Source organism: Lolium perenne, chromosome 4 (genome assembly GCF_019359855.2).
Source record: "Lolium perenne isolate Kyuss_39 chromosome 4, Kyuss_2.0, whole genome shotgun sequence".
NCBI lineage: Eukaryota > Viridiplantae > Streptophyta > Magnoliopsida > Poales > Poaceae > Lolium > Lolium perenne.
In genome coordinates this window covers 48,122,615-48,147,715 of record NC_067247.2, presented here as the reverse complement: position 1 = coordinate 48,147,715, position 25,101 = coordinate 48,122,615, and the positions used below count along the sequence as shown (strand labels likewise).

The 25,101-nt window shown below is 44.8% G+C and overlaps 2 protein-coding genes and 1 long non-coding RNA gene across 3 annotated transcripts; 2 read left to right on the top strand and 1 right to left on the bottom strand.

Moving 5' to 3' along the window:
* On the top strand, positions 1 to 2,577 carry LOC127292413 (stem-specific protein TSJT1). The gene is made up of 5 exons (XM_051321805.2): positions 1 to 401; positions 936 to 1,176; positions 1,788 to 1,908; positions 2,031 to 2,248; positions 2,346 to 2,577. Exons 1-4 carry the CDS (start codon positions 211 to 213, stop codon positions 2,219 to 2,221), a joined length of 744 nt encoding a protein of 247 aa, XP_051177765.1. The 5' UTR covers positions 1 to 210; the 3' UTR covers positions 2,222 to 2,248; positions 2,346 to 2,577.
* Positions 2,578 to 9,154: 6,577 nt separating this feature from the next.
* Positions 9,155 to 10,861, top strand: LOC139830468 (uncharacterized). The gene has a single exon (XM_071818594.1). The coding sequence runs from the start codon at positions 9,210 to 9,212 to the stop codon at positions 10,545 to 10,547; it is 1,338 nt and encodes a 445-aa protein (XP_071674695.1). The 5' UTR covers positions 9,155 to 9,209; the 3' UTR covers positions 10,548 to 10,861.
* Positions 10,862 to 12,457: 1,596 nt separating this feature from the next.
* Positions 12,458 to 13,797, bottom strand: LOC127292412 (uncharacterized). The gene is made up of 2 exons (XR_007845132.2): positions 13,138 to 13,797; positions 12,458 to 12,702 (listed from the first exon to the last, which is right to left on the bottom strand). It is a non-coding gene; the product is annotated as an uncharacterized lncRNA (long non-coding RNA).
* Between the last annotated feature and the right edge of the window lie 11,304 nt (positions 13,798 to 25,101).

Below are 25,101 nucleotides of genomic sequence, written 5' to 3'. Positions count from 1 at the left end.
GCAGATCCGTCTCGACCCTTCTGCCGCATTCCCGTCGCCGCCCATCCGCCGCGGCCACGTACCGCCGCCGCTGCAGTATAAAGATAGCTACCGTCCCTGTCTTCGCCACCACTCGAAACACCTGCCCGACTGCGAGCGCACTGGAAGCATCGGCCCGTACACCACACGCCACGCACCACGCGCCGACGAGGTTTCGGCTCAGGATCGACCATGCTCGCGGTGTTCAACAGGGAGGTAGCGCCGAGCCCGGAGGGGCTGCGGCAGCCGGGCGAGGCCGGGAACGGCGCGGAGGGGCTCGCCGACCGGTTCCGGGAGGCGCGCCCCGGCGCGGTCACCGTCAGCTTCGGCGACGCCGCGGCCATGGCGTACTCGTCCCACGAGCAGAGCCCCTTCCTCCCCAGGTGACGGAATTCTCCTTTTTGCAAGCATCTTATACATGATGATCGGTCGTAAGATGCCGTAGACTTGCAGTGTTAGATACTACTGTAACTAACCAGGTTGGTCTTGGCTGTTTTCCTCTCTGGTGAGCGATTTCTTCATTTTCTTTTCTGAAACACCCAATCCTGCGTGATGACTGAACACCAGAATACGTCCCTACATGAACTGCGTCTGTGTTAGGTGCTTTAGTGTTTCGATCTTCTGAAATCTGAACCATGCATGTCGGCAAATTGTAAACAACCGACAGTCGCACTCATGTTTGTGCTCATGTGTCGCAAGTGAACAGCTAAATTGCCGGGAACTTTGAGTACGGTGCCAGTTCTCACTAGTTCGTTGGTAAGAAATGTTGCACCCTGCACCAGCACCATAAAAAACAGACTCCCCTGAATCCGGCCAAGTTATGTCACTATAACTCCGTACCTTGGGCTGTTGGGCATGTTTGTGATCTGAGGTCTCTGCTGCCTACTTTCTTTTAACTAGATGGCTTATGTCTGTAGGTTGTTTGGTGTCGTCGACGACATATTCTGCCTGTTCCAAGGCGCGATCGAGAACATCGCTGTGCTGAAGCAGCAGTACGGGCTGAGCAAAGTTGCGAGTGAGATCAACATCGTCATTGAGGCTTACAGAACCCTGAGGGACAGGGGACCTTACCCTGCAGACCAAGTCGTCAGAGATTTCAATGGGAAATTCGCGTTTGCGCTGTATGATCGCTCCACCACTTCGGTCTTCATGGCTGCTGTAAGTGAATATTGTTTGGGTTCTCATCTTGTCGAGGTGTGTCTACTAAATTCAGTTCAGTAATGTGCAAGCTCTAGTAGTATACCTTGTTCACAAAAAACAAGAACTGCCATAGTTAACTGTTAGGATTGTACTAATTGCTGTTAGGATTGTACTAATTGTGTGCTTACTTTGAATAATCAGCTCAATGATCGTAATGCATTTTTCTTTTTAAAGAGTTTTAACAGAGAATTCTTACATGCCGTTACTGTCAGTCGGTTCAGTGATAATCTATATATGGAGTTAACTGCCTGTAGTAGTTCAGTAGTTGTGTTAAATGCCTGCCCCACTTTGGCCCATATATTTACTGAATTTATGGGGCCTGTGTAGCATAACATTACTCATCAGAATGTTCGATCATTCAGATAATAATAGATGACGTTCGTTCATACTTCGTAGTTCTGTAAGATCGCCACCTGACCGTCGAGTAGGCAACACCAATTCCCTCTGTTATATCTGAAACCAAATCTTCATTGTGCAACTCTAGGATTGTACATGTCAGGATTTTACAACAAGCGACAGACAAAATTATGGTGTATCCATCAGTTGGTCCTTACTGCATCTTCTTATAGGATGCTGATGGTGGCGTCCCATTTTACTGGGGAGTTGACTCCGTGGGTCATCTTGTCGTCTCTGACGATGCTGAAATTGTGAAGAATGCTTGTGGAAAATCGTTTGCGCCGTTCCCCAAAGGTATGAGATAATCATAATCAACCAACCAAAATCATAAGAAGTATTTTTGAGAACTCAAAATCATCAAAAGTGCAGCTATTATTCTTTCTCGTCCTCTGATCGCCGGCTGCTTTCCTCGTCAGGTTTCTTCTTCACTACGTCTGGGGGATTGCAGAGCTACGAGCATCCTCTGAACGAGGTCAAGCCGGTGCCAAGGGTCGACAGCAGAGGTGAAGTATGCGGCACAACTTACGCAGTCGATGCAGAGGCCAAGAAGGATGTCGGCAGCATTCCTAGAACTGGCAGTGCTGCAGATTGGTCTTCGCAATACTAAATCCGCAGATACCTTCAGAAGCATATGGTATGTATTGGAACCCTGTTACAATTACATGCCGATATAATTGGTCTTCTTGGGATGCTTATGCTCAGGTGTGTGCCATGTACAATCTTTTCTGCAGGATCAGCCTATATCTATGTTTTTGTTGCGGGAAAAAATGTGCGCTATATCTATGTTACTAGGTAATATCTGAGAAAACAGTTGTTTGTACAAAGTATTGAAGAAAGGGTTAGCGTGAGGAGTTGTACATGTATCCAAATAAAGTAGCAGAAAGCCTGAAGTTATGCGAATATATGTTATGTTCACTGCAGTGATTACATAGCACATTATCCAACTTGGTTGTTTTCTGGTCCCTCGGTGAGTCCATCTATATGCAATGATGTCTTGTACTAATACTTGACACACGGCTTGAATTAACATCTGTGCCCAAAGATATGCATGAATTAAAATGCAGTGACAGTGTGACATGGCTCTAACGGTATCCCCATCCTAGAAGTATCCACATACACTTGGTAGCACTCTTAACTGAATGGTACGTGCGTGTTTGTGAGCGTCTGCGTTGTACTGTGTTTTCAAAAAAAAAAAAAACTGAATGGTACACTGGCGTAGTTGTCTTGTCGACCCCCTCTTTCCTTAGCAAAAATAAAAACGCATGAGGATGCAGAATTCTTGGAGAGATAGCTAGGTAGCAGGTAGGGAGGGGCATAACAGTGCTGTGCTGAAACAGTGTTGGATGTAACGGACTGTCAGGCATTTGCTGTAGATGCTGCATACATTCCCCCTGATCTCACCAATAATTTGCGAAGTCTGTGTTGTTGAGATACCAGTGGCTGGATGAGTGAACGAATCCCAGATGCTGCAGCCTGCAGGAGACATATCTCTACTTGGTCACGTTAGCTTACTGTTCTTCCAGGCCAAAGCGCAGTGCAGTGTGGTAGACGGAGATCGCGTATAACTGGAGGAGCAGATTGATCGCCTACGCCTTAATTAGCTTGCCGATGCAATTTTTGTGATAGATAGAAATGCTACTTCCGGTTGTTAAAGGAAGGTGTATAAGTTTTAATCAAATTCAAACAATGTAAAGGTTGATCGAATTTATACAGAAAAATATTAACATCTACAGTACCAAATCAGTATCATTTAATCCCGGAAGCAGGACGGGAAGTCCGCCGTGGCTCGCCACACCTGGCGTGCAGGCCCTTGCTCAAATCGGGGACCCCATGGCAAAATCTGTTAAGCAGATCCAACTTCTCGGATGCGAGTACTGAAGTGCTTTTCAGAGTGAATTAATTTCACGTCTGTTTTTGTTCTCTACTCTCTAGATTGGCGTGGTAATTAGATTGACGTGGTACACGAGCATGAGATGAAAGATCTATACCTACATGGGAGGTTTGAAAACCAATTTTGGCATCGCTTATAGCGAGAACGAATGACGTGGAAGTGCTTGCTTTCTGGTAAGATACTTCCATGGTAAATTCATCATAGAACCAAGTAAAGCTCTTCCTTTTGTGGATGATGCGATGATGGATGAAGGATACGCTCCGCGGGAGGGACTGCGTTTAGCACAACACATGGGTCGCAATCGGTTTATAATTCAATCAAATAATTCCCTAGTGGTCGAGACTATGAGAGAAGGGGGATATCAGCAATTGCTACAACAGCTATCTTCCGCAATTGCAACATCTTGTCCTCACATTTCACAAAGGTTACTTATGAGCACTTAATAGAAGCCAATTAAGTGGCACATGAGCTTGCTAGAAATTGGTTCTAATATTCCATTTCTTGTACTTGCCACGTTGATCCCCTATCTTTATTGTACCTCTCCTGATAAATGACGGGAGTGTGTTCGATAACTCTAGGCAAAGGTAATCCCCTTAAAAAAAATGACCTAGAGTCTTTATCTTGGAACTCAAGACTATGTACTCGATGAGCACCACCAAATCAGAGTCACACTATGTATCGCCGCCCCTGCTTGACAAGAAGAAAAAAGGGCTACAATATTCAAGATGGACAAGCAATGGATCCTTGATCTGCAATCTCCAACTCCATCAATGTCTTGACCAATCGGAGACAGCGACTCATGCACACGCTCCTAGCATGTACATCGTCACATGACCGAAAACCGTGTTTGCACGAAATAAGTTCTCAAGGGGCGACTAGAGACCACCTGCACCATTAGAACGTCCAACCTTGCTGAACATTCGACACCAATCCCATAGCATGAGTATTGTGCTGAGCCTTGCATGCCCTTAACGAGATGTACCAAGTCGACCGCATAGGCGTCAGTGACAAAGGATTGAAACTTAATTGCACTCAATTGCCAGATCGCCGTGGTAGACACCTTTGTGACCAGTTCTAATACACCTATATGGGCGTACCATGACATGCTTGATATAATGTTCGGAATTTAGGATAAAAAAAATCATCAAGATACATTTGCAATGATCAATATTTTTAACTGAAGGAACATAATTAGCAAAAAAAAATACCAATAAGATGGAGGCAAGGAGTGCAGCCAAATGGCTCCCGGGCTCCATGAAGCATTTTAATTATTTTAAAAACTGAAAACTATATTTACAAGTTACATAAATACTTTAAAATGGTGGATGTAGTAAAAGATGTATAGTATAATGGTGCAAACTCCCAATCCAAAATTATTGGTATTTTAGGCTAGAAGAAAATGGTAGAATCAGACAATTTCGGAGGTTAAAGAGTCAACTTGGATCCATATTTTTTTTCAATTTTATGTAGTTTAAAATACAAATTATTGTGCATTAAGATTTTGCACGCTTGTAGTACTACATCCATTGTTTTTAAGACTTTTTAAACCTGTAACTATAATTATCAAAAGAAAATAACAGATAGCTCATGGAGCTCGTCCTCGACTTGGGAATTGCTGCGGACAAGAGCTTTTTGCAAGGCAACTTATATTTTGTACAATATAATTAAGACAATTTTTTGTAATCCTAAAAACTAGTCTAAACATGTTTGTACGGAAAAACAGAATGATAATCTGAGGCAGCGGCACTCCAGAAAGAAAAATATCCTATATAGAAAAGAAAAACAGAAGGCGGCAAAAGTTACAAACAGACAAAGACGATGTAAACCAAACAAAAACTGATTGAACATGGGTGGTACGGCTTCTGCATCACGAAGCGGTAAAACCAAGGAAGGCGATCGATCGAGATGGAAGCATGTGACTGATCACACTGACATGTATTTTTTTCTCCAATTCTGATAGAAATGACGAAGGAAACGAAGCAAACTGATCACTGACAACACAAGTTATTGCGGCCCTCGCATTCATACAGCTGTTTACATTCAGTTCTTGTCTTGCTCGGCCGTACGTGCACATACAGTGATGGAGTACCGCCGGTTAATGCCTTGCCATTTTTATATTTGTGGAACCAGGACACCGTTGTACGTTCCATACGAAATTTTATGGTTTCTTTTTTAAACAAATATCAGTCACCGTCCGTAAACCGTCCCCAACCTCATTCGTTCGTGCCGCGCTTGAGACTCGCTCCCCAGTGGCGTCTCCCAAACACCGTCCCAAATATTAAAATACTTTTTTTTTGTTTTTTTGCATTTTTATTTCAATAAAGAGAAGAAATATTTCACAAACTAATACATAATTGAATTGGAAACGTGGTTTACACGAAGACATAATTTGGAACATGGTTTTCCACAAACTAATACGTAGTTTGAACTCTGGTTGACATAAATATAAAATATTGCAAAAATAACTAAATCTAACTAGATCAGGCATCGAGTTTCGTGTGTTCGCTGCCAAGAAAGAACAATCGAGGGCACACCCAGTCACCCAAACTGAAAAATCCAGCTGGTGAGGGTGCCCCTGTTGGTTCTTCGGAGAAAGAACAACCAGAAACCTCCTTGCATATATTCGCTGCGAAGAAACAACACTTTTTAGTCGTCGTCCTCCTCGGCGCTGTCGCCGTGGTAGTTACGGCGGCAACGCGTCTCGTCGAACACCTTGTCGCTCATGTCCATGTCGCCATAGTAAGAGAACACGAGCACGAAGCCAACTTCGAGACGGTGGTAGCGCGCGAACTTCTCCCAGCCGATGTGGAGGTACATCTTGCCGCGCGCGTCGTAGATCACGTCGACGATCCACCGACAGCAGCCGTAGTCATCCTCCCGCAGATGCAGCGAGCCCGGGCACTCATCGCCGGCGACGAAGTCGGCGAAGGTGTCCGTCAGCCTCTGGATGCTGCGCGGGTCGCCCTTGAGGACGACGATGAACTCGAACAGCACGGGGCCCTCCTCGTCCTGCATGTCCGATGATGGCGTCGCAAGCGACGGCGAGCGTGCAGCTCTGCCGCGACCACGACCACGACCATGGCCGTGAGCTCGGTCTCCGCCTCTACCAGCCATGGCGTCGACTCTTGAGATGGTGGCGGCTAGGGTTGGGGAGGGAGGCGCTAGGGTTTGTGTGTGAGAGGGACGATGAGAGGCTGCCCTTTTTATAGGCCGGAGGGAGGCGGGGGAGCGGTGGCGCTCATTAACGTCGGCACGCGGAGCTAGGCGTGATGATACGTTCGATGCGCCTCTGCGGGAACTGCATCGTCGCTGCGCGCCAATAACTTCCGTCGCGAGGTAGGCGACGGTTAGGTTAAAATTCAGTGTGTCGCTGACGTGTCAGCCCCGCCACTCCCCGCCTCGCTTTTCGGTGTGTCCGGCGTCCCCGGAGCGTCCCCTGTGGGGCGGGGACGGGCTCGGGGCGCCGGACACCGTATCTGGCCGCGCCGGACAAAAAGCGGCTTTGAGGGACGCGGCTGGGATAATTTTTTTGTCCGGCACGCCCTAAATCCCTTTGAGAGACGGTTTGGGGATGCGACTCTCATATCTTAATATGAGAAGATACCAATTATACTTAGCATCAACTTATTGTCCTAGTAGCATTATGGATGCATATAAATAAATAAAATCACAATAAAACAAAACAAAGTTCATGCTATAGTGACCTATTCCTTTACCAGTCACTAACACCACCAAGACAACATGAGAAGTTCAGCTTCTCCAAAAGCGACGCCTCCAAGAAGGAAAGGAAATAATGCACAAACGCAATTGTCGTCCTATCAGGAGAAGATCCTCATCACAAAACAATGCATTCAACAAGGCCTTTGATAGGCATAACCAATTAAAACAAGACCTTAGATTTTCACCCCGAAAGATAAGACTAACTTCTCATGTTTTGTCACCTTCTCTTACGATACCTCTACTCCAAATCACGAATCACCAAGCCAATATCTCATCGCCACAAAGACTCGAAGCACCATTGCTAGTCCTCAGATCTCGGCTTCCATGACATTCTCCCACAGCCGACTTCACCATGGAACGAGAAAGTGTGACCCATGATGGTACGCCAGCAAAGCTTCACAGCGCTACCTCTGAGACCAACGGTGAGAGAAAAACATGGGTGTGCATGACCGCATCCCGCCCGATCCAACAATCTCCAGGCATGAATCACCTAGTGGATTTTGTCGGTGGAGGCTTCCGGAACACATGCATCCGGATGATCATCATCTTGGCGAGTTGGAACCCTAGGTCCGCCAATTTTATTCAAGCTGAGCTAGTAGCCCCCATGCCACCCGCAAGCATCCTGTTGAATCCGCCGCTCTGAACCTCACCGGCCATGCCAGTTGAGGAAGAAGACGACAGAATAGGGACGATCTTCCGCCAGATCCGGCCGAACCACGCAGCGAGGAGGAGACCCGGTCGTCGGTCAATGCGCCGCCGTGAAGGATCTCTGCCACCACCCGCGTTCCACATGGATCGCCCCGTTAATAAGCTGGGTGTTGCCGCCCCCGCCGACGAAGCTGGCGGCAACGGCCATGGGAAGTAGATCAAAGGGCGACTCGCTAGGGTGAGGGCGGGGCCTCTAGAGTCGTCGCACGCGAGGCGACCCGGGTGGGAGGGGAAGGGAGAATTTCCATTCGGTTGAGGTTTCTTTAAGTTACAATCAATTTTGAAAACACAATTTCAATCTAGTGGATAACTTGCTCCTTTTCATCTAAAATAGCGTACTGTTTTTTCTTTGAAAAGCAGGGCAAAACACAATATCTGCACCATGTATGCACACAACTATATATTATTTCTTAAGAATGCAATCAAAACCAAGCATCTCGAACAAATCTTGTTAAAAAACCAGGGACAATCCATGTAGAGCACGCCTGGCGACAACATCTCTAATATCATACCACAAAATCTATGACAATGACACTAGTGGAGCAACACCTGAGCTGACAAATTGCACAATTTCTCCAAGACATCGTCTTCATCATGTCGGCAATGTTAACGTTGCCTGATCAAGCCAGAAGGGCTAACCGTCACTCGTTCTGACCGGACAGAATACATCTGTGATATAAGGGCATCTCCAACCGGGCGACCCATCCCGCGCCCGCGCGTCCGGATGGGTCGAAACGGACAAAAACGCGGCCCAGCGCGCGGACCCATCCCTAAAACGGATGGCCGCGGCGTCCGGGACGACCCAAACCCGGCCCAAATCTTGGACGAGTTTGCGTGGCCGCGGACGCGAAAGGCTGGTCGCTCGCGTCCTCCCCTTGTCCGCCCTGGCCCGCCTGTCTGCCACCCAAAACACAAGGCCGTCGCACACATCTCCCCACCGCTCCGCCGCCACCCACGGACCGGCGATTTGGGAGCGCGTCGACGCCGGCCATCGTCGTCGAGACGCCGGCAAGCGGGGCGGAAGCATAGGTCGAGGTCCCGCGCTGCTATCGCCGAGTCGTAGCAGAGTCGGAGGACGCCGCCGCCGGCGCTGTTGTCCTCTCACCGTCGCGACACCTCCCGCCGTTCGCAGCTGCGCCGTTTCCGTCGGAGGTGAGCTCTCCTGCACCGTCTTTCCAGACCGCAAGTCGGCTGAGACGGCCATGGCTGCAGGTCCCTAGAGAAGCATTTGGATCGCCTCCGCCTGCGAGGTGTTCGTTCAAATGCTCGAACTAAAATGTGTCCTTTTCAGATCATGGTGGACAGCGACGACGAATACTACTTCAAGAACTTCATCGACACGTCGTCAGAAGAGGAGTCCGACGACGATTTTTTCACGGATGCTGCGCTGCTCATCCACGAGCACACTGTCTCGCAAATCCCCGTGTTCCGGGGGTCGTTGCCGGGGCGCGCGGCCGCCTTGGACCGCAAAAGAGAACGCGGCCACGACCAGCTCTACAACGACTACTTCCAACCCACTCCATTGTTCGTGCCGCAATTATTTCGCCGTCGTTTTCGGATGACCAGGCCGCTGTTCCGCCGGATAATGGATGGCGTCAAGATCTACGACGACTACTTCTGTGCGAAAGTGGATGCAATTGGCAAGGTAGGCCTCTCTTCGTACCAGAAATGCACGGCAGCGATTAGGATGCTCGCATATGGCGTTGCCGGTGATTTCGTAGATGAGTACACGCGCATGAGTGAGTCAACCGGCTTGGAATCGATGTACAGGTTCTGCAGAGCAGTGATCGGTTCGTTCGGAGAACAGTACCTCCGTCAACCTAATGCAGAGGACACAGCTCGTCTGTTGTCGATCAACGCTTCCAGGGGTTTTCCTGGGATGCTTGGCAGCATAGACTGCATGCACTGGGAGTGGAAGAACTGCCCCTTTGGTTGGCAGGGGGCATACAGCGGCCATTCTGAGGGGTGCACAGTCATTCTTGAAGCTGTTGCTTCCCATGACACATGGATTTGGCACTCATTCTTCGGAATGGCTGGCTCGCACAATGACATCAATGTGCTGCAGCGCTCTCCGGTGTTTGATAGGCTAGCGTACGATCAGTCCCCTGATGTGGATTTTGAGATCAATGGCCACCACTACACCAAGGGGTACTACCTTGCTGATGGTATCTATCCACCTTGGGCTACACTCGTGAAGACAATCCGAAACCCCAACTCAGAGCAGGAGGCAAGGTTTGCCAAAGAGCAGGAGGCAGCCCGGAAAGATGTCGAGCGGGCGTTTGGCATCCTCCAAGCTCGTTGGGCTATCGTCAGACACCCTGCCAGAGCCTGGGATGTGCAAACTCTGTGGGAGGTGATGACCGCTTGTGTAATCATGCATAACATGATTGTTGAGGTAGAGCGGGATGATTCACTCTTTGATAATGACTGGGAAGGCCAAGGAGAGTTGGTTACTCCTCAAGGTGCTCCGGCATCATTCCAGGACATTCTTCATGCGCACCATGAAATTCGAGATCTAGCTGTACACAACCAGCTTCAGGCTGATTTGGTCGAGCACATGTGGCAGCATGTAGGCAACAATGCTGCAAACAACAATGATGAAGGAGATCCTTAAGCCTAGAGCATTTTGTATCGTTTTTTCATTTTATTTGAATAATACTTTATCCTTGATTACATGGACTACGTAATGTGTAATACATTTTGAGCATTTGAACTACTTTATATATTTTTTCTACAATTTATTTTGCGTTTTTCTAGTGAATTTACAAGAAAAACATACCATGGGGCGCCGCGACCCAAATCTGGCGTTGGGCGCAGCGCGCGACCCAAACGAACGCGCGGACGCGGGGCTCCGTCCGCGCGTCCGCTCGGGTACGCAAACGGCCCAAAACGGACGGCCCAGCGCGTCCGTTTGGGTCGCCCGGTTGGAGATGCCCTAAGCTACCATAGTCACCATGCATAACTCTACCAGCCTGGACACACATAACTAGCCAGACAAAGGAGAAATCGCCGGATTAAACGATGCCATCGCATCAATCCCGCCGTCGTCTCTTTGATGGTTGCCATACGCCACGATCCGGCTAGCAGTCGAGCCAGATTAGTGAACGTTGGCGGTGTTCACTGATAGCAGTGAGAGAGAGGAGTGCGTCGCCTTGCAAAGTTGCAATCTCCCCATTGTACCAAGCAAAATTTCGACCCAATCTATCGGCCTGAAAAATCTCAACTCAAGATAACCTTAATTCTAGTCTATGCAAAAAATCACAAAAGTGAGAATTTGAATCAGGGAACAGTGCAACTTTTCACACCTACAAACATTGTCAGATCTTATCATTTTGCGTGGCCCGAGTGCAAGTGCTTTAAATTGAGAATTCACACGTTGGTAAATTACATCATTATCTACATTTTTGATATATTTTTTAGAGTTCAAACCTTAAAATTTAGTTTTAAAAAACTACATGTAGCTTGGGCTATGTTTGCATTTTTCAATACTTGTCACTATATTGCATACCTATATATCAGGATTGATTTAGACTTAAAATCTTAACCAAGACATATCTAGAACAAAATAAATAAAAGGGAAATATTAGGGACAACAAATTTTCACATTGATTAAAAGTGAATAAAGAAGCCAAATGTGACAGACATAACTTTAGAAGTGAGGCAGAAGGGAGTATTTATGTATGTGTGCAAGGCCTCAAATGTAGCAAGCTCCGCATCTGTCCCCGGTTCGTATAGTACACTGAAATTGAAGAGACCCCTCCCTGCGTAGTGTGTTATTAACCAGTGTATGCATACAGGCTTTTGGATAGCAGCTGCAGCAACGGCCAATGAGCAGCAGGTCTGTGCATTTTGCACGGACAACAGGCAAACAGTGAAACCTAAGTGACAGCACAAATTGCCTGTACGCGACACTGTAACTCAAATCTGGAGCTCTGTAAATTAACACGCTAGCTTGATGATCGATCCGTTGTGTTACATTTCAGGAGAATAAAATTCCGTCACTTCACTATGGTTATGACATCGTCACTTCACAATGGCTATGTAGTTCATGTGACACAGAAACTATGCTTGTGATGCTTATTCAAAATTACATATGATTGGGATTTTATATCATTCAAATTACATATTACCAGAAGTTCAAGAAAATACATATTAATGGAGCAAATCACCAATCAACACTCAGTACACATCCGGATGATGCTGCACTAGCATATAATTTCAGGTACGTGCCATCATACAATTATGACAAGTGTTGCCTATCTGAACTAGCTGGAGACCCAAATACAGAGTTCCCAAAAGAATCTAAATTTCCATAAAAGCAACAGTGTTATAAACGGGACTGTAGAAAGGGACTATTGGTGAGAAAATGACACCGATGCTCCTTAATTAACCTGCAACAAAAGGATCTTCAACACACACATATATGTGGAATGATTTCAGAGTTTGCATTTGGCAGTTGGGGTGTTGGCAGTTCCTGAAATCCCACTCTCACATCTGATCTAGAACGAAGTAACTATGCCTCAATAAAATAAAATAAGGATTCATTTCTTGAAAAACAACAAAAGAGTTCTTCAGCCGACCATGATAATACACGGTACATTTGTGTCTAGCCACCAAATATACCCATCAAGGAGAGTAGCATAGACTATCAAAAAAATATGTTTCAGATTCAGAGGATAAATAGCAGTTGAAACGCCACCTGGAGTCCTGGACGCAAGGCTTCGAGCTCAGGGCAAGGCACATAACGAGACGAACACTGGTACCTACTTCTGAATGACAAGTAATAATAGCATGAGCTTAGTAGTGCTAGAGATTAGTGACTACAGCAAGCAGATCACAAACCAATTTATCATGTCTGGATTCAACTACAAGAGCAAATGAATGGAGGTATAACTCGGCAACTAGAAGCTTTCAAATCAATGATTTTGTTGTATTCAATAGTATATGTTGCAAGTTGGCCACCAAAACGGTAAACGAAACCATGGAAGACCTGCACAGCAACTAAATTCCCTGACAACTTGACAAGTGAAGGAAATAATCATATACTCTTACTTCTTCAGTTAATCATATACTTGCCTTCAGTTACTACTTGTGAAGTAAAGCATGGGAACACACATCCTTAAGATATCTGTGACCAATGCGTACGAGAGAGAGCGAGAGAGATCGGCTTCCAAGAAGGAGGAAGAAGGGCGTATGTATTATACCTTTGATGAAAACACTGCGCAGATTGTAGAATCGGTCACCAGATATAGCAGCTGTGCCCAACGGCAGGAAGAAGTGAGGCTGCCGCAGCATGACCTAGCAAGGGATGACCACATACTCATATGTGTATATGCTGCTTGTTGATCACTCAGAGCTAGATCATGCTGGCAGCTTCACTCGTTCCCTCGGGCAGCCGATCTCCCCAAGATCAAGATCGCATAAAATACAAGGGATAGGAGCAACCACAGAGAGTGAAGGCAAGGTTGAGTGATGGAAACCTAGGAGAAATAATCTTTGAACGTAGGGAGAAAGGCAGGACCAGAGGCAAGAAAACCATGAGAAGCTAGCCAAGAACAGATGAGAGAAAGAAGCTAACTAGCATGAGAATCCAACGGAGATTGCCTACACCGCACGGGCCAATTAACCTGGGATGAGAATCGGCAAGAATTGAGGAAGGATGAGAAACCACGCAGCGATGGTGTAGCATCTCATCTCATCTCATCAAGAATCAAGGGTGTGAGAGGGGAAGGAAGAAGCATAGAGAAGGAAGAAGGCAAGGAGCAAGATTTATAGATGGAAGGGCCATGGCTTGTGTGGTGTGGTGGTGGGGAAGATGAATGAGATCCAGCCCAGAGATCCAACCAGAGATGTAAACAATACTGCAACTCTCATCAGCTGTTCAGAATAGTGGTTGAGTGGGCAGTAAAGTAGAGAGAGATTAGAGAGTGGCAGAAGAGGCCAAGGGAGCTAGCGGTGTAGGGGGAGAGGCCTAGGGGACTAGGGTTCTAGAGCCTACTAAGTAGCTAGCTAAGGGGACCTAGACAGCCACCGCTGCCGCAGAGATGTCAGGACAGGAGGGGGTGGGTGCAGAAGAGGGGGCAGGAAAAAGAGGAGCGAGGGAAAAAAAGATCTCGCGTCCCGTCGCGTCGGAGTCAATCTGATGCTTGCATCATGGATGGACAGGGTCAGCTAGCTAGATGCAGCAAGAAGAGCTCATGAGCAAGACAAACCCAGCCCGGCCGTACCGCTTTGCTGAATTTGATTAGAGCATCTCCACTGCTTGGCGCTCCTCGCGTCTAAATCTGGCGAAATTTTTCTTTGGATTGGAGGAAAATTTGGCCTGGAGAGCGCTGAAGTTTCAGCCGTCCCCTGACAGGACACCCCCAACCTCAGCCATTTGACATATTTCAAATAAATTCGACATAAAATTTAACAAGTTCGGCGAACAAGATTTAGAAAATTGCTGAAACAAATTCGGCGAAAATCATTACAATGTTTAACAAGTGTTGAAACAAATGAAGCACACAATTTCACAAGTTTTGAAACAAATTAATAAAGACAGACTAGTTGGCGTCGGCGTTGGCGTTGCCTCGGAGCGTCCATATGTGCTCCACCAGATCATCTTGCAGCTGTTGATGCATTGTAGAGTCTCGAATCTCCTGCCGCATAGCAATAAAGGCGGCACATGATGTCGGCACCTGGTGATTAGGCTGTGCAAGAGGGCCCTCTCTCTCATATGGTGCTTCTTGCTCAGCCAGAGGAACCGGATGTTTTCGCTCATTTCCAATAATCATATTGTGTAAGAACACACAACAGTTCATCACCTCCCACATCTAATCTTTGGACCAAGTTATAGCGGGGAACCGGACGACAGCAAATCTCTGCTGGAGGACATCAAATGCACGCTCGACGTCTTTTCGGCAAGCTTCTTGTTTTTTGACACACTCGGAATGTTTGGGGGTGCCGGGTCTCGAGATAGTCTTCACAAATGTTGCCCACTTTGGATAGATACCGTCTGCAAGGTAGTATCCTTTGTTGTAGTGCCGACCATTGATCACATAGTTTACCGGGGAAGCATGACCCTCAACAAGCTTGAAAAAGATCGGGGAGCAGTTTAGGACGTTGATATCATTGTTGGATCCAGGCGTACCAAAGAAAGAGTGCCAAATCCAGATATCATGGGTAGCCACTGCTTCAAGTATCACAATGTAGCCTTTTTTGTGACCTTGTACATTCCCTGCCACGCAAACGGACAGTTCTTCCATTTCCAATGCATGCAGTCAATGCTTCCAAGCATCCCTGGAAAACTCCTAGCTTCATTTGTTGCAAGGATCCTCTGAGTGTCTTCGACAGTGGGTGATCTCAAGTAAAAGTCCCCGAACACTGCTATGACGGCCCTAAAGAACCGGTAGAAACAATCAAGGGCGGTGGACTCCGCCATCCGAAGATAGTCATCTGCACCATCACCGGGAGCTCCATACGCCAGCATCCTCATAGCCACTGTGCACTTATGTAGTGACGAAAATCCAACTAAGCCAGTGCAATCTGCCTTGCATCTGAAGTAGGGGTCAAAGTCTCGGATGGCATACACAATTTGCAGAAACAGCTTTCTGCTCATCCTGAAACGACGCCTGAAAACAGTCTCACCGTGCAATGGATTGTCGGCAAAGTAGTCGGCGTACTACATGCAGTAGCCCTCAATTCGCTGTCTCGGCTTGCACTTCCGGCGATCTGGTGTCGACCCAACACGTCGACCAGTTTCCACCCCGGCGTACATGCTTGATAAGCAACCGAGGATCATCATGTGCTCCTCGTCTTGGGCGGCGGCTGCCATCTCTGCCCGCATAAGCTTGACGAACATCTGCTCCTCCTCTTCGTCTGAGTCCATGGCCGGCGAGGCAAATGGACGAACACCTGCCGGGCGTGGTCGAGGCTAGCCGAGACGCGAACGATGAGGAGTAGGCCGCCGTCGAAAAACAGGCAGGCGGATAGGGCGTCGTCGAAAGACGGCGGAATATAGGCATGTGGGAAGGAGGGACGGCGGAATCTGGGCAACAAGCCGGCGGGGTGGTGCCGGCGGCGAGAGAGATACGAGGGGTGTAGGGATTTTGAGCGAGGTGGTGGTGGGGTTCTTGTGTCCAGTCGCCGACAGATCGGGCCCTTCCCCGCTTTTCACTCGTCCGGACTCCCCGATAGCTCCCCGGGGGGCCGGGGATGGCGTGGGCTCGCCGGATGGATGAAGGGCCAAATCCGGATGAAAACGAGGAACCGGGGGCGCGACTGGGCCAAATTTCGCCGTCTGGATGGGAAAAACGTCGCTCGGGGGCCTCCTCGGGGAGACGAGTGAAGGTGCTCTTATATACTACTCCGTTCGGATCTACTTCCGCATAGTAGTACATCATTTTTCCGGTATCTACATACTCGTATTGTGTTGATGAACTTCTTCATTAGGAGCAAATACTGTGTAATTATCTCGAACTTTGGGTGATATAGTGCGGATGAATTTATGAGATGTCAAGGTGATGTAGAATGATCAATGTCTAAAAAATACTAGTTCATAGGTATTTTGGTCTTAGATAATTTAGGGATTTTCATTTCCCAAGGCTCCTTTGATTCACTAGCAGAGAACATACCTTTTGTCCAGCACCCCTAGATACATTAGTTCCGATTTTAAAACGAGCCGGGACCAGTGGGGGGCATTGGTCCCGGTTCGTTCGGTGCGGGGCGACCCCACCCTCTAGTCCCGGTTCGTTTGGGGTCTTTGATCCCGGTTTATAATACAAACCAGGACTAAAGGGGTTGCAGTAGGGCATGGCAGGCCGTGTCAGGCATCGAAACCCTTTGGTCCCGGTTTGCCTTACTGATGACCCACAAGTATAGGGGGTGTATCGTAGTATCTTCGATAAGTAAGAATGTCGATCCCAACGAGGAGCAGAAGGTGTTGACAAGCAGTTTCGATGAAGGATTCACTGTAAATGCTCACAGACAAGTATTCAGGGGGGTTTGATGTAACAGTTGAATAAAGTACGAGTATGTAAAGTGCGAGAGTAATAATTGCAGTGAGTGGCCCAATCCTTTTTAGCACAAAGGACAAGCCGGTTTGTTTACTTATAATGACCAAACGTTCTCGAGGACACACGGGATTTTAGTCTAGTGCTTTCGCTACATACGGCTAAATAATCTTCATTGTTGTGATAAGTGTTGTGTGGGTGAACCTATGCTAATGTACCGCCCTTCCTAGGACTAATACATACTTGTGATTATACCCCTTGCAAGCATCCGCAACTACAAGAAAGTAATTAAGAATTAAATCTAACCACAGCCTTAAACTCTGAGATCCTGCGATCCCTCCTGCATCGATATACCAACGGGGGTTTAGGTTTCTGTCACTCCGGCAACCCCGCAATTGGCAAACGAATACAAGATGCATTCCCCTAGGCCCATAAATGGTGAAGTGTCATGTAGTCGACGTTCACATGACACCACTAGAAGAATAACACCACAACTTAAATATCACACCATTGAATATTACTCAACCATAGTTCACTACTAACATTTAGACTTCACCCAAGTCCTCAAGAACTAAACGAACTACTCACAAGACATCATACGGAACATGATCAGAGGTGATATGATGATGAATAACAATCTGAACATAAACTTGGTTCAATGGTTTCACTCAATAGCATCAACAACAAGTAGAAATCGATACCGGGAGAGTTTCCCCTATCAAACAATCAAGATCAAACCCAAATTGCTACGGCGGTGACGGTGTCCAGCGGTGATGACGGCGGTGATGATGGTGGAGATGATGATGATGGTGATGGCGATGATGTCCAGCTCGATGACGGTGACGATGGCGTCGATTTCCCCTCCCGGAGGGAATTTCTCCGGCGGATTCCTCGCCCGCCGGAGAGCTCTTTTCTCTCTGGTGTTCTCCGCCCCGCGAGAGGCGGTCAGAACTCTTCGCGAGGTACCCTCTGTGGCTTAGGTCTTCGGGACGAAGGGTTTGGCGAAGAAAAGGAGGCGAAAGGGTCGTGGGCCCCCCCAGAGACCATAGGCCGGCGCGCCAGGGGCCTGGGCCGCGCCGCCCTAGGGTGTGGGCCCACCACAGGCTGCTCCTGGCTCCTCCTACAGCTTCCTTCGTCATCTTGAAAAATAGGATTTTTGGTATAATTTCCTTCCAGAGTTGATCTTCCGAAATATTGCGTTCGACGGTGCTTTTTCCAGCAGAATCCACGGCTCCGTGTTCGATCCTCCAATAATGATGAAACATGCAAAATAGATGAAATAACATAAGTATTGTGTCCCAATATGAAATATATCAATGAATAATGGCAAATTATGATATAAAATAGTGATGCAAATTGGACGTATCAACTCCCCCCAAGCTTAGACTTCGCTTGTCCCCAAGCGAAACTGAGCTCGATAGACATGACCACATGTTTATGGAGTGAAGAGTCGATAAATAAAATACGGACAAGAAGCATCATATTCATTCACACAGGACATTATAGTAAGCAACCTCTTATAACTCATATTGAAACAAGTATAAGGTAATCACAAGTAAAGGTGCATGAGAAATCATGATTGGTGATGGCAAACTTCGTTCTTGGTCGAGAACAATTAACAGATTATATTTATCTCATTGAGCAGCGCTCTCATGTTAGAGTTTATAAGGCACAACTTGCATACTCAATCGTAATGGTCTACTCATAATCATTGATAACTTGCAAAGCTATATTCATTCAAATAAAACTTGTACTAAACAAAGAAGAATAAAAGACATGATGTAGCAAATCACAATATAATGGTTTGATCACAACTACTCAAATGCTTGCTTGAGATGGAGGGAAATAGGTTTACTGACTCAACATAAAGTAAAAGACAGGCCCTTCGAGAGGGAAGCAGGGATTAAATCATGTGCTAGAGCTTTTTCAATTTTTGCAATCATATAAAGAGAATAAAAGTAACATTTTGAGAGGTGTTTGTTGTTGTCAACGACCGGTAGCGGTACTCTAACCCCCTTGCAGGACAACCTCCTAAGAGCGGCTCCCATATTATTTTCATTTTGTGTGGCACTCCTTCCAACCTTTCTTTCACAAACCATGGCTAACCGAATCCTCGGGTGCCTGCCAACAATCTCATACCATGAAGGAGTGCCTTTTTATTTTAGCTTTATTATGATGATGACACTCCCCCCAACCTTTGCTTACACAAGCCATGGCTAACCGAATCCTTCGGGTGCCGTCCATCAATCACATACCATGGAGGAGTGTCTATTTAGTTTAATCAATTTGGGACTGGGAATCCCATTGCCACTCTTTTGCAAAATTATTGGATAAGCGGGTGAAGCCACTAGTCCATTGGTGGAAGTTGCCCAACAAGATTGAAAGATAAAACACCACATACTTCCTCATGAGCTATGAAACATTGACACAAATAAGAGATACTAAGTTTTGAATTTTTTAAAGGTAGCACATGAAGTATTTACTTGGAATGGCAGAAAATACCATGTAGTAGGTAGGTATGGTGGACACAAATGGCATAGGTTTGGGTTAAGGTTTGGATGCACGAGAAGTATTCCCTCTCAAGACTGGTCTTTGGCTAGCAAGGTTAATTAGCAAGCATAAGAGTCGAGGGAAACAAACAAATATACATCTGATAGAAACAATCATGCATCTTCCTTGTAAGTACAAACAATTTTAACTTCAGAATAATAAGCTATGAGCTAACAAGAAAGACAATGAAACATCTACATGTATTTCTCTTTTCTATTTAAACCTCAAAGTGTTGTTGCTATTGACCAATGCTAAGTTTGCCAAAACCAAATAGATTTATTCAATGCTCCCAAAGTGATACCAATACTAACAACAAGGTAAATCATATGATAGAGATTGCAAACTAGAATAAGATGTGCAATATGTAAATGATAAGACTTCTCATTAATATTCCATAACGATAACTCACACCAAGGGATACATAGATAACCAACTAAAGGAGAGATACTTCCAAACGCAACCCATCTTGTATGATAACTTCCCTACTCATGATATGATACTACTTGACAATAAAAGTAAAAGGTAGTGATAATGTGATACCGCGGCACTCCCCCAAGCTCGGAACAAACAAAGGGGATGCCAATACCGATGATGAATTACTCCTGCGGCGATGGTGGTGATGAATTCCCGTCATCAAACTTCCAAGGAAGAGGCTCTCCATCAAGAAACGACATCTTGGTCTCGGGGATCCTGAAACTAGCAAAGACGGCTTATGTATTTAAACCTGTTTTCATACTCACAGTTCTGATTCGAAAATCATAGAGTTGTGCTTGGAGCTTGTTGGTGGTGTCGTGAAGTGAGAGGATGTCGCTCCAAAGCTTTGCAGTTTCCTTCTCATGTTCGGCAATGAGTTCGGACACAATCCCGTGGAAGATATCCACCTCACGCTCAGCCATCTTCTTGTACTTGAAAACCTCTTGTTCTAGCTTCTCCATCCTGTCTTCCAGGCTTCCTTCTCCTTTAGGACCCTGGACATCCTTGACTTGCAGTTCTCCTTCAACGAGCAGCAACTCCTTGGGGTGCATCCTCAGCTCCTCCATGTACAACTTGCCAACATCCTTGCTGGAGCTATCCTTCGGAGTTTCCGACGAAGACATGATGGCTCTAGATCCGAAGCAAATCCTGGCAGAAACAACTCGAAACAAAACACGTCGAAAACACGATATACGGACCTCCAGGGGTCCGGGGGATTATATAGCAAAAATTTTCACGACGAACGGAAAGTACCAGATCGAACCAGAGTCGGAAAGGGGCGACGGGGCGGCCAAACCATAGGCCGGCGCGGGCCCAGGTCAGGCCGCGCCGCCCTATGGTGGCACCCCCTCGTGCGTCCTTTCCACTCCGTTTCGAACTCGTAATTTCTCATATTTTCCAAAAACAGCAAAAATATAGTTCGGAAAGTAAATTGCGTACTTTTCATTACCAGTACTGTTACCTATTCGAAGTCGAGTTCTGGCGGACTGTCAATTTGTCCTTTGATGAAAGCTTCCGGTGTTTCCACTTGAATAATATCAACATCAACATTATAGGAATCACCCGAGATATAATGCTTGAGTCTTTGTCCATTCACCACTTGCGTAGCATTGCCTTGGAGAGAGCTAATTTTGATTGCTCCTGAACGATACACCTCCTCGACAACATATGGTCCTTCCCATTTCGAGAGTAATTTCCCTGCAAAGAATCTAAGACGAGACCGATACAATAGGACTTTATCCCCAATATTAAATTCTCTTTTGATAATCCTCCTATCATGCCATTTTTTAACTTTCTCTTTAAAGAGTTTAGCATTTTCATATGCTTCACTTCTCCATTCATCTAGAGAACTCAATTGCAGCAACCTCTTATCACCGGCAAGTTTAGGATCTTTATTTAATTCTCTAACAGCCCAATAAGCTTTGTGCTCTAGTTCTAAAGGTAAATGACAAGCTTTCCCATAAACCATTTTATAAGGTGACATTCCCATGGGATTTTTATAAGCAGTTCTATAAGCCCAAAGTGCATCCTTCAATTTACTAGCCCAATTCTTTCTAGTTTTATTAACGGTCTTTCCCAAAATAGATTTAATCTCTCTATTTGATAATTCTACTTGACCACTAGTTTGAGGATGATAAGCAGAAGCAATTCTATGATTAATACCATACTTAGCAAGAGTTTTTCTAAAACCTCCATGAATAAAATGAGAACCTCCATCAGTCATAATATATCTAGGTACTCCAAATCTAGGAAAAATAATATCTAAGAGCATTCTTAAAGAGGTCTCACCATCAGCACTTTTTGTAGGTATAGCTTCCACCCATTTAGTAACATAATCAACAGCAACAAGTATATGAGTGTTACCTTCCGAAGACTAAAAGGTCCCATAAAGTCAAATCCCCAACAATCAAACGGTTCAATAACAAGAGTATAATTCATAGGCATTTCATTGCGTACGGATATATTACCAACCCTTTGGCATTCATCACAAGATAAAATAAACTTTCTCGCATCTTTGAAGAGAGTTGGCCAATAAAAACCTGATTGTAAAACCTTTTGCGCGGTTCTTTCTCCAGCGTGATGTCCTCCATAAGCACTACCATGACATTTACTCAATATTTCTTGTTGTTCATACTCAGGAACACATCTTCGCATAATACCATCCACTCCTTCTTTATATCAGTGTGGGTCATCCCAGAGAAATAATGCCTCAAGTCATAAAAGAATTTCCTCCTTTCTTTGAAATGAAAAGGTTGGAGGCAAGTACTTGGAAACAATAAAGTTAGCATAATCAGCATACCAAGGACTGTCTCGCGAGCTCACCTTTATTACAGCCAATTGTTCATTTGGAAAACTATCATTAACAGGAACAAGATCATAAGCAATATTTTCCAATCTAGACAAATTATCGCCAACAGGATTATCAAGCACCTTTCCTATCTACAATATGTAGATCAAATTCTTGCAAAAGAAGTACCCATCTAATAAGCCTCGGCTTAGCATCTTTCTTTGTCATTAGGTATCTAATTGCAGCATGATCAGTATGAATAGTAACTTTTGAATCAACAATATAAGATCTAAATTTATCACAAGCAAAGACTACAGCTAATAATTCTTTTTCAGTTGTAGCATAATTTCTTTGAGCAGCATCAAGAGTTTTACTAGCATAATGAATAACATTCAGTTTTTTATCTACTCGCTGTCCAAGAACAAATACTAAAGAAAATCACTAGCATCACACATAATTTCAAATGGTAAGTTCCAATCGGGGGTTCAACTATAGGAGCAGTTGTTAAGGCTTTTTTAAGAGTTTCAAAAGCTTCCTTACAATCGTCATCAAAAACAAATGGTACATCTTTTTGAAGAAGATTAGTAAGAGGCTTTGAAATCTTGGAGAAATCTTTAATAAATCTCCTATAAAACCCAAAGATGACCAAGAACACTACGAATACCTTTAACATCCCTCGGATAGGGCATCTTCTCAATTGCTTCAACTTTAGCTCTATCAACTTCAATACCTCTCTCAGAAATTTTATGTCCCAATACAATTCCTTCATTAACCATAAAGTGGCATTTCTCCCAATTAAGAACAAGGTTAGTTTCTTCACATCTCTGCAAAACTTTATCAAGGTTTCGCAAGCAACTATCAAAAGAATTCCCATAGACGGAAAAATCATCCATGAATACCTCTACAATACTTTCACAAAAACCATGAAAAATAGCAGACATGCATCTTTGAAAAGTAGCAGGAGCATTACATAAACCAAAAGGCATGCGTCTATAAGCATAAGTTCCATAAGGACAAGTAAAGGTGGCTTTCTCTTGATCTTTAGCTTTAACAAAGAATTTGTGAAAACCCGAATAACCATCAAGAAAGCAAAAATGAGTATTTTTAGACAATCTTTCTAGCATTTGATCAATAAATGGTAAAGGGTAATGATCTTTCTTAGTAACTTTATTAATTTTTCGAAAATCAATGCACATTCTATACCCTACAACTACTCTTTGAGGAATGAGCTCATCATTATCATTAGGCACAACTTGATCATACCTCCTTTCTTGGGAACGCAATGCACAGGACTAACCCATCTACTATCAGCAATAGGATATATAATACCAGCTTCAAGAAGTCGTAATACCTCATTCCTTACCACTTCCTTCATCTTCGGAATTAGACGACGCTGAGGTTCAACAACAGGCTTTGCATCATCTTCCATATTAATAGCATGTTGGCATATAGACGGAGAAATCCCCTTCAAATCATCAAGAGTGTAGCCAATAGCGCCTCGATGCTTCTTCAATATTTCCAATAACCTTTCTTCCTCAATCTCTGAAAGCTTAGAACTAATAATAACAGGATATATTTTCTTATCATCAATATGAGCATATTTAAGATTATCGGGTAAAGGCTTTAAATCAAAAACAGGATCTTCCTTTGGTGGCGGTGTTGTACCCAAATCTTCCACCGGTAAATCATGCTTGAGAATAGGTTGGCGAAGAAAAATTTCCTCAAGCTCATCTCTTTCTTTCCTAAAAATTTCGCTCTCGCTATCCTCCAAATGTTGCTGCAAAGGATTATTAGGAACAAGAACAATAGATGCACATTGCTCCATTTTAAAATCATTACTAGGCAAATCAGCTTTATAAGGAGTTTTAGTAAATTTAGAGAAGTTAAACTCATAAGATTCACCAGCAAATTTAGTCAAAATTTTCTCTTTCTTGCAATCTATAATAGCTCCACAAGTATTTAGAAAAGGTCTACCAAAAATAATAGGACAATAATCACTTGCAAACAGAACCAAGTACCAAAAAGTCGGCAGGATATTTAATCTTACCGCATAAAACTTCCACATCTCGAACAATACCAATTGGAGAAATAGTTTCTCTATTAGCCAGCTGAATGACCACATCAATATCTTCAAGTTCACAAGAATCAATTTCGTGCATAATCTCCGTGTAAAGCTCATACGGAATAGCACTAACACTTGCACCAATATCACATAATCCATAATAACAATGATCACCAATTTTAACAGATAGCATAGGAACACTAGCTTGTTTGGGTTTATTAGGATGTGAGACAATATTAGAAGCATCTTCACAGAAAATAATATGACCATCCTCCACATTTTCAGTCACAAGATCTTTAACTATTGCAACAAAGAGGTTCAACTTTTATTTGTTCTTCGGGTTCTACAGGTTTCTTTTTCACTTTTATGAACCGCACTATTTATAACAGAGTACTCCTTCATCTTAGCAGGGAAAGGAGTTTTTTCAATATAAACTTCAGGAATAACATGATCAGCGATTTCAACTACAACGCATTTATTAATAGATGAATCAATTTTATCTTTATACGGTTCATGATACTTATCAAAATTCTTCTTTGGCAATTCATAATGAGAGGCAAAAGCTTTATAAAGATTTACAGCAACTTGAGAATCAAGACCATATATAGCACTCATATTACGAAATTTATCAGTATCCATAAAAGCTTCAATGCATTTATAATCATAAATTATACCTGATTCTCTATCCTTGTCGTTCTCCCAACCTTCAGTATTTTCTTGGATCCGATCAAGAAGGTCCCTTTTAAACTCTTCTTTGTTGCGTGTAAATGATCCAGAACAAGAAGTATCCAGCAAGGTCTTG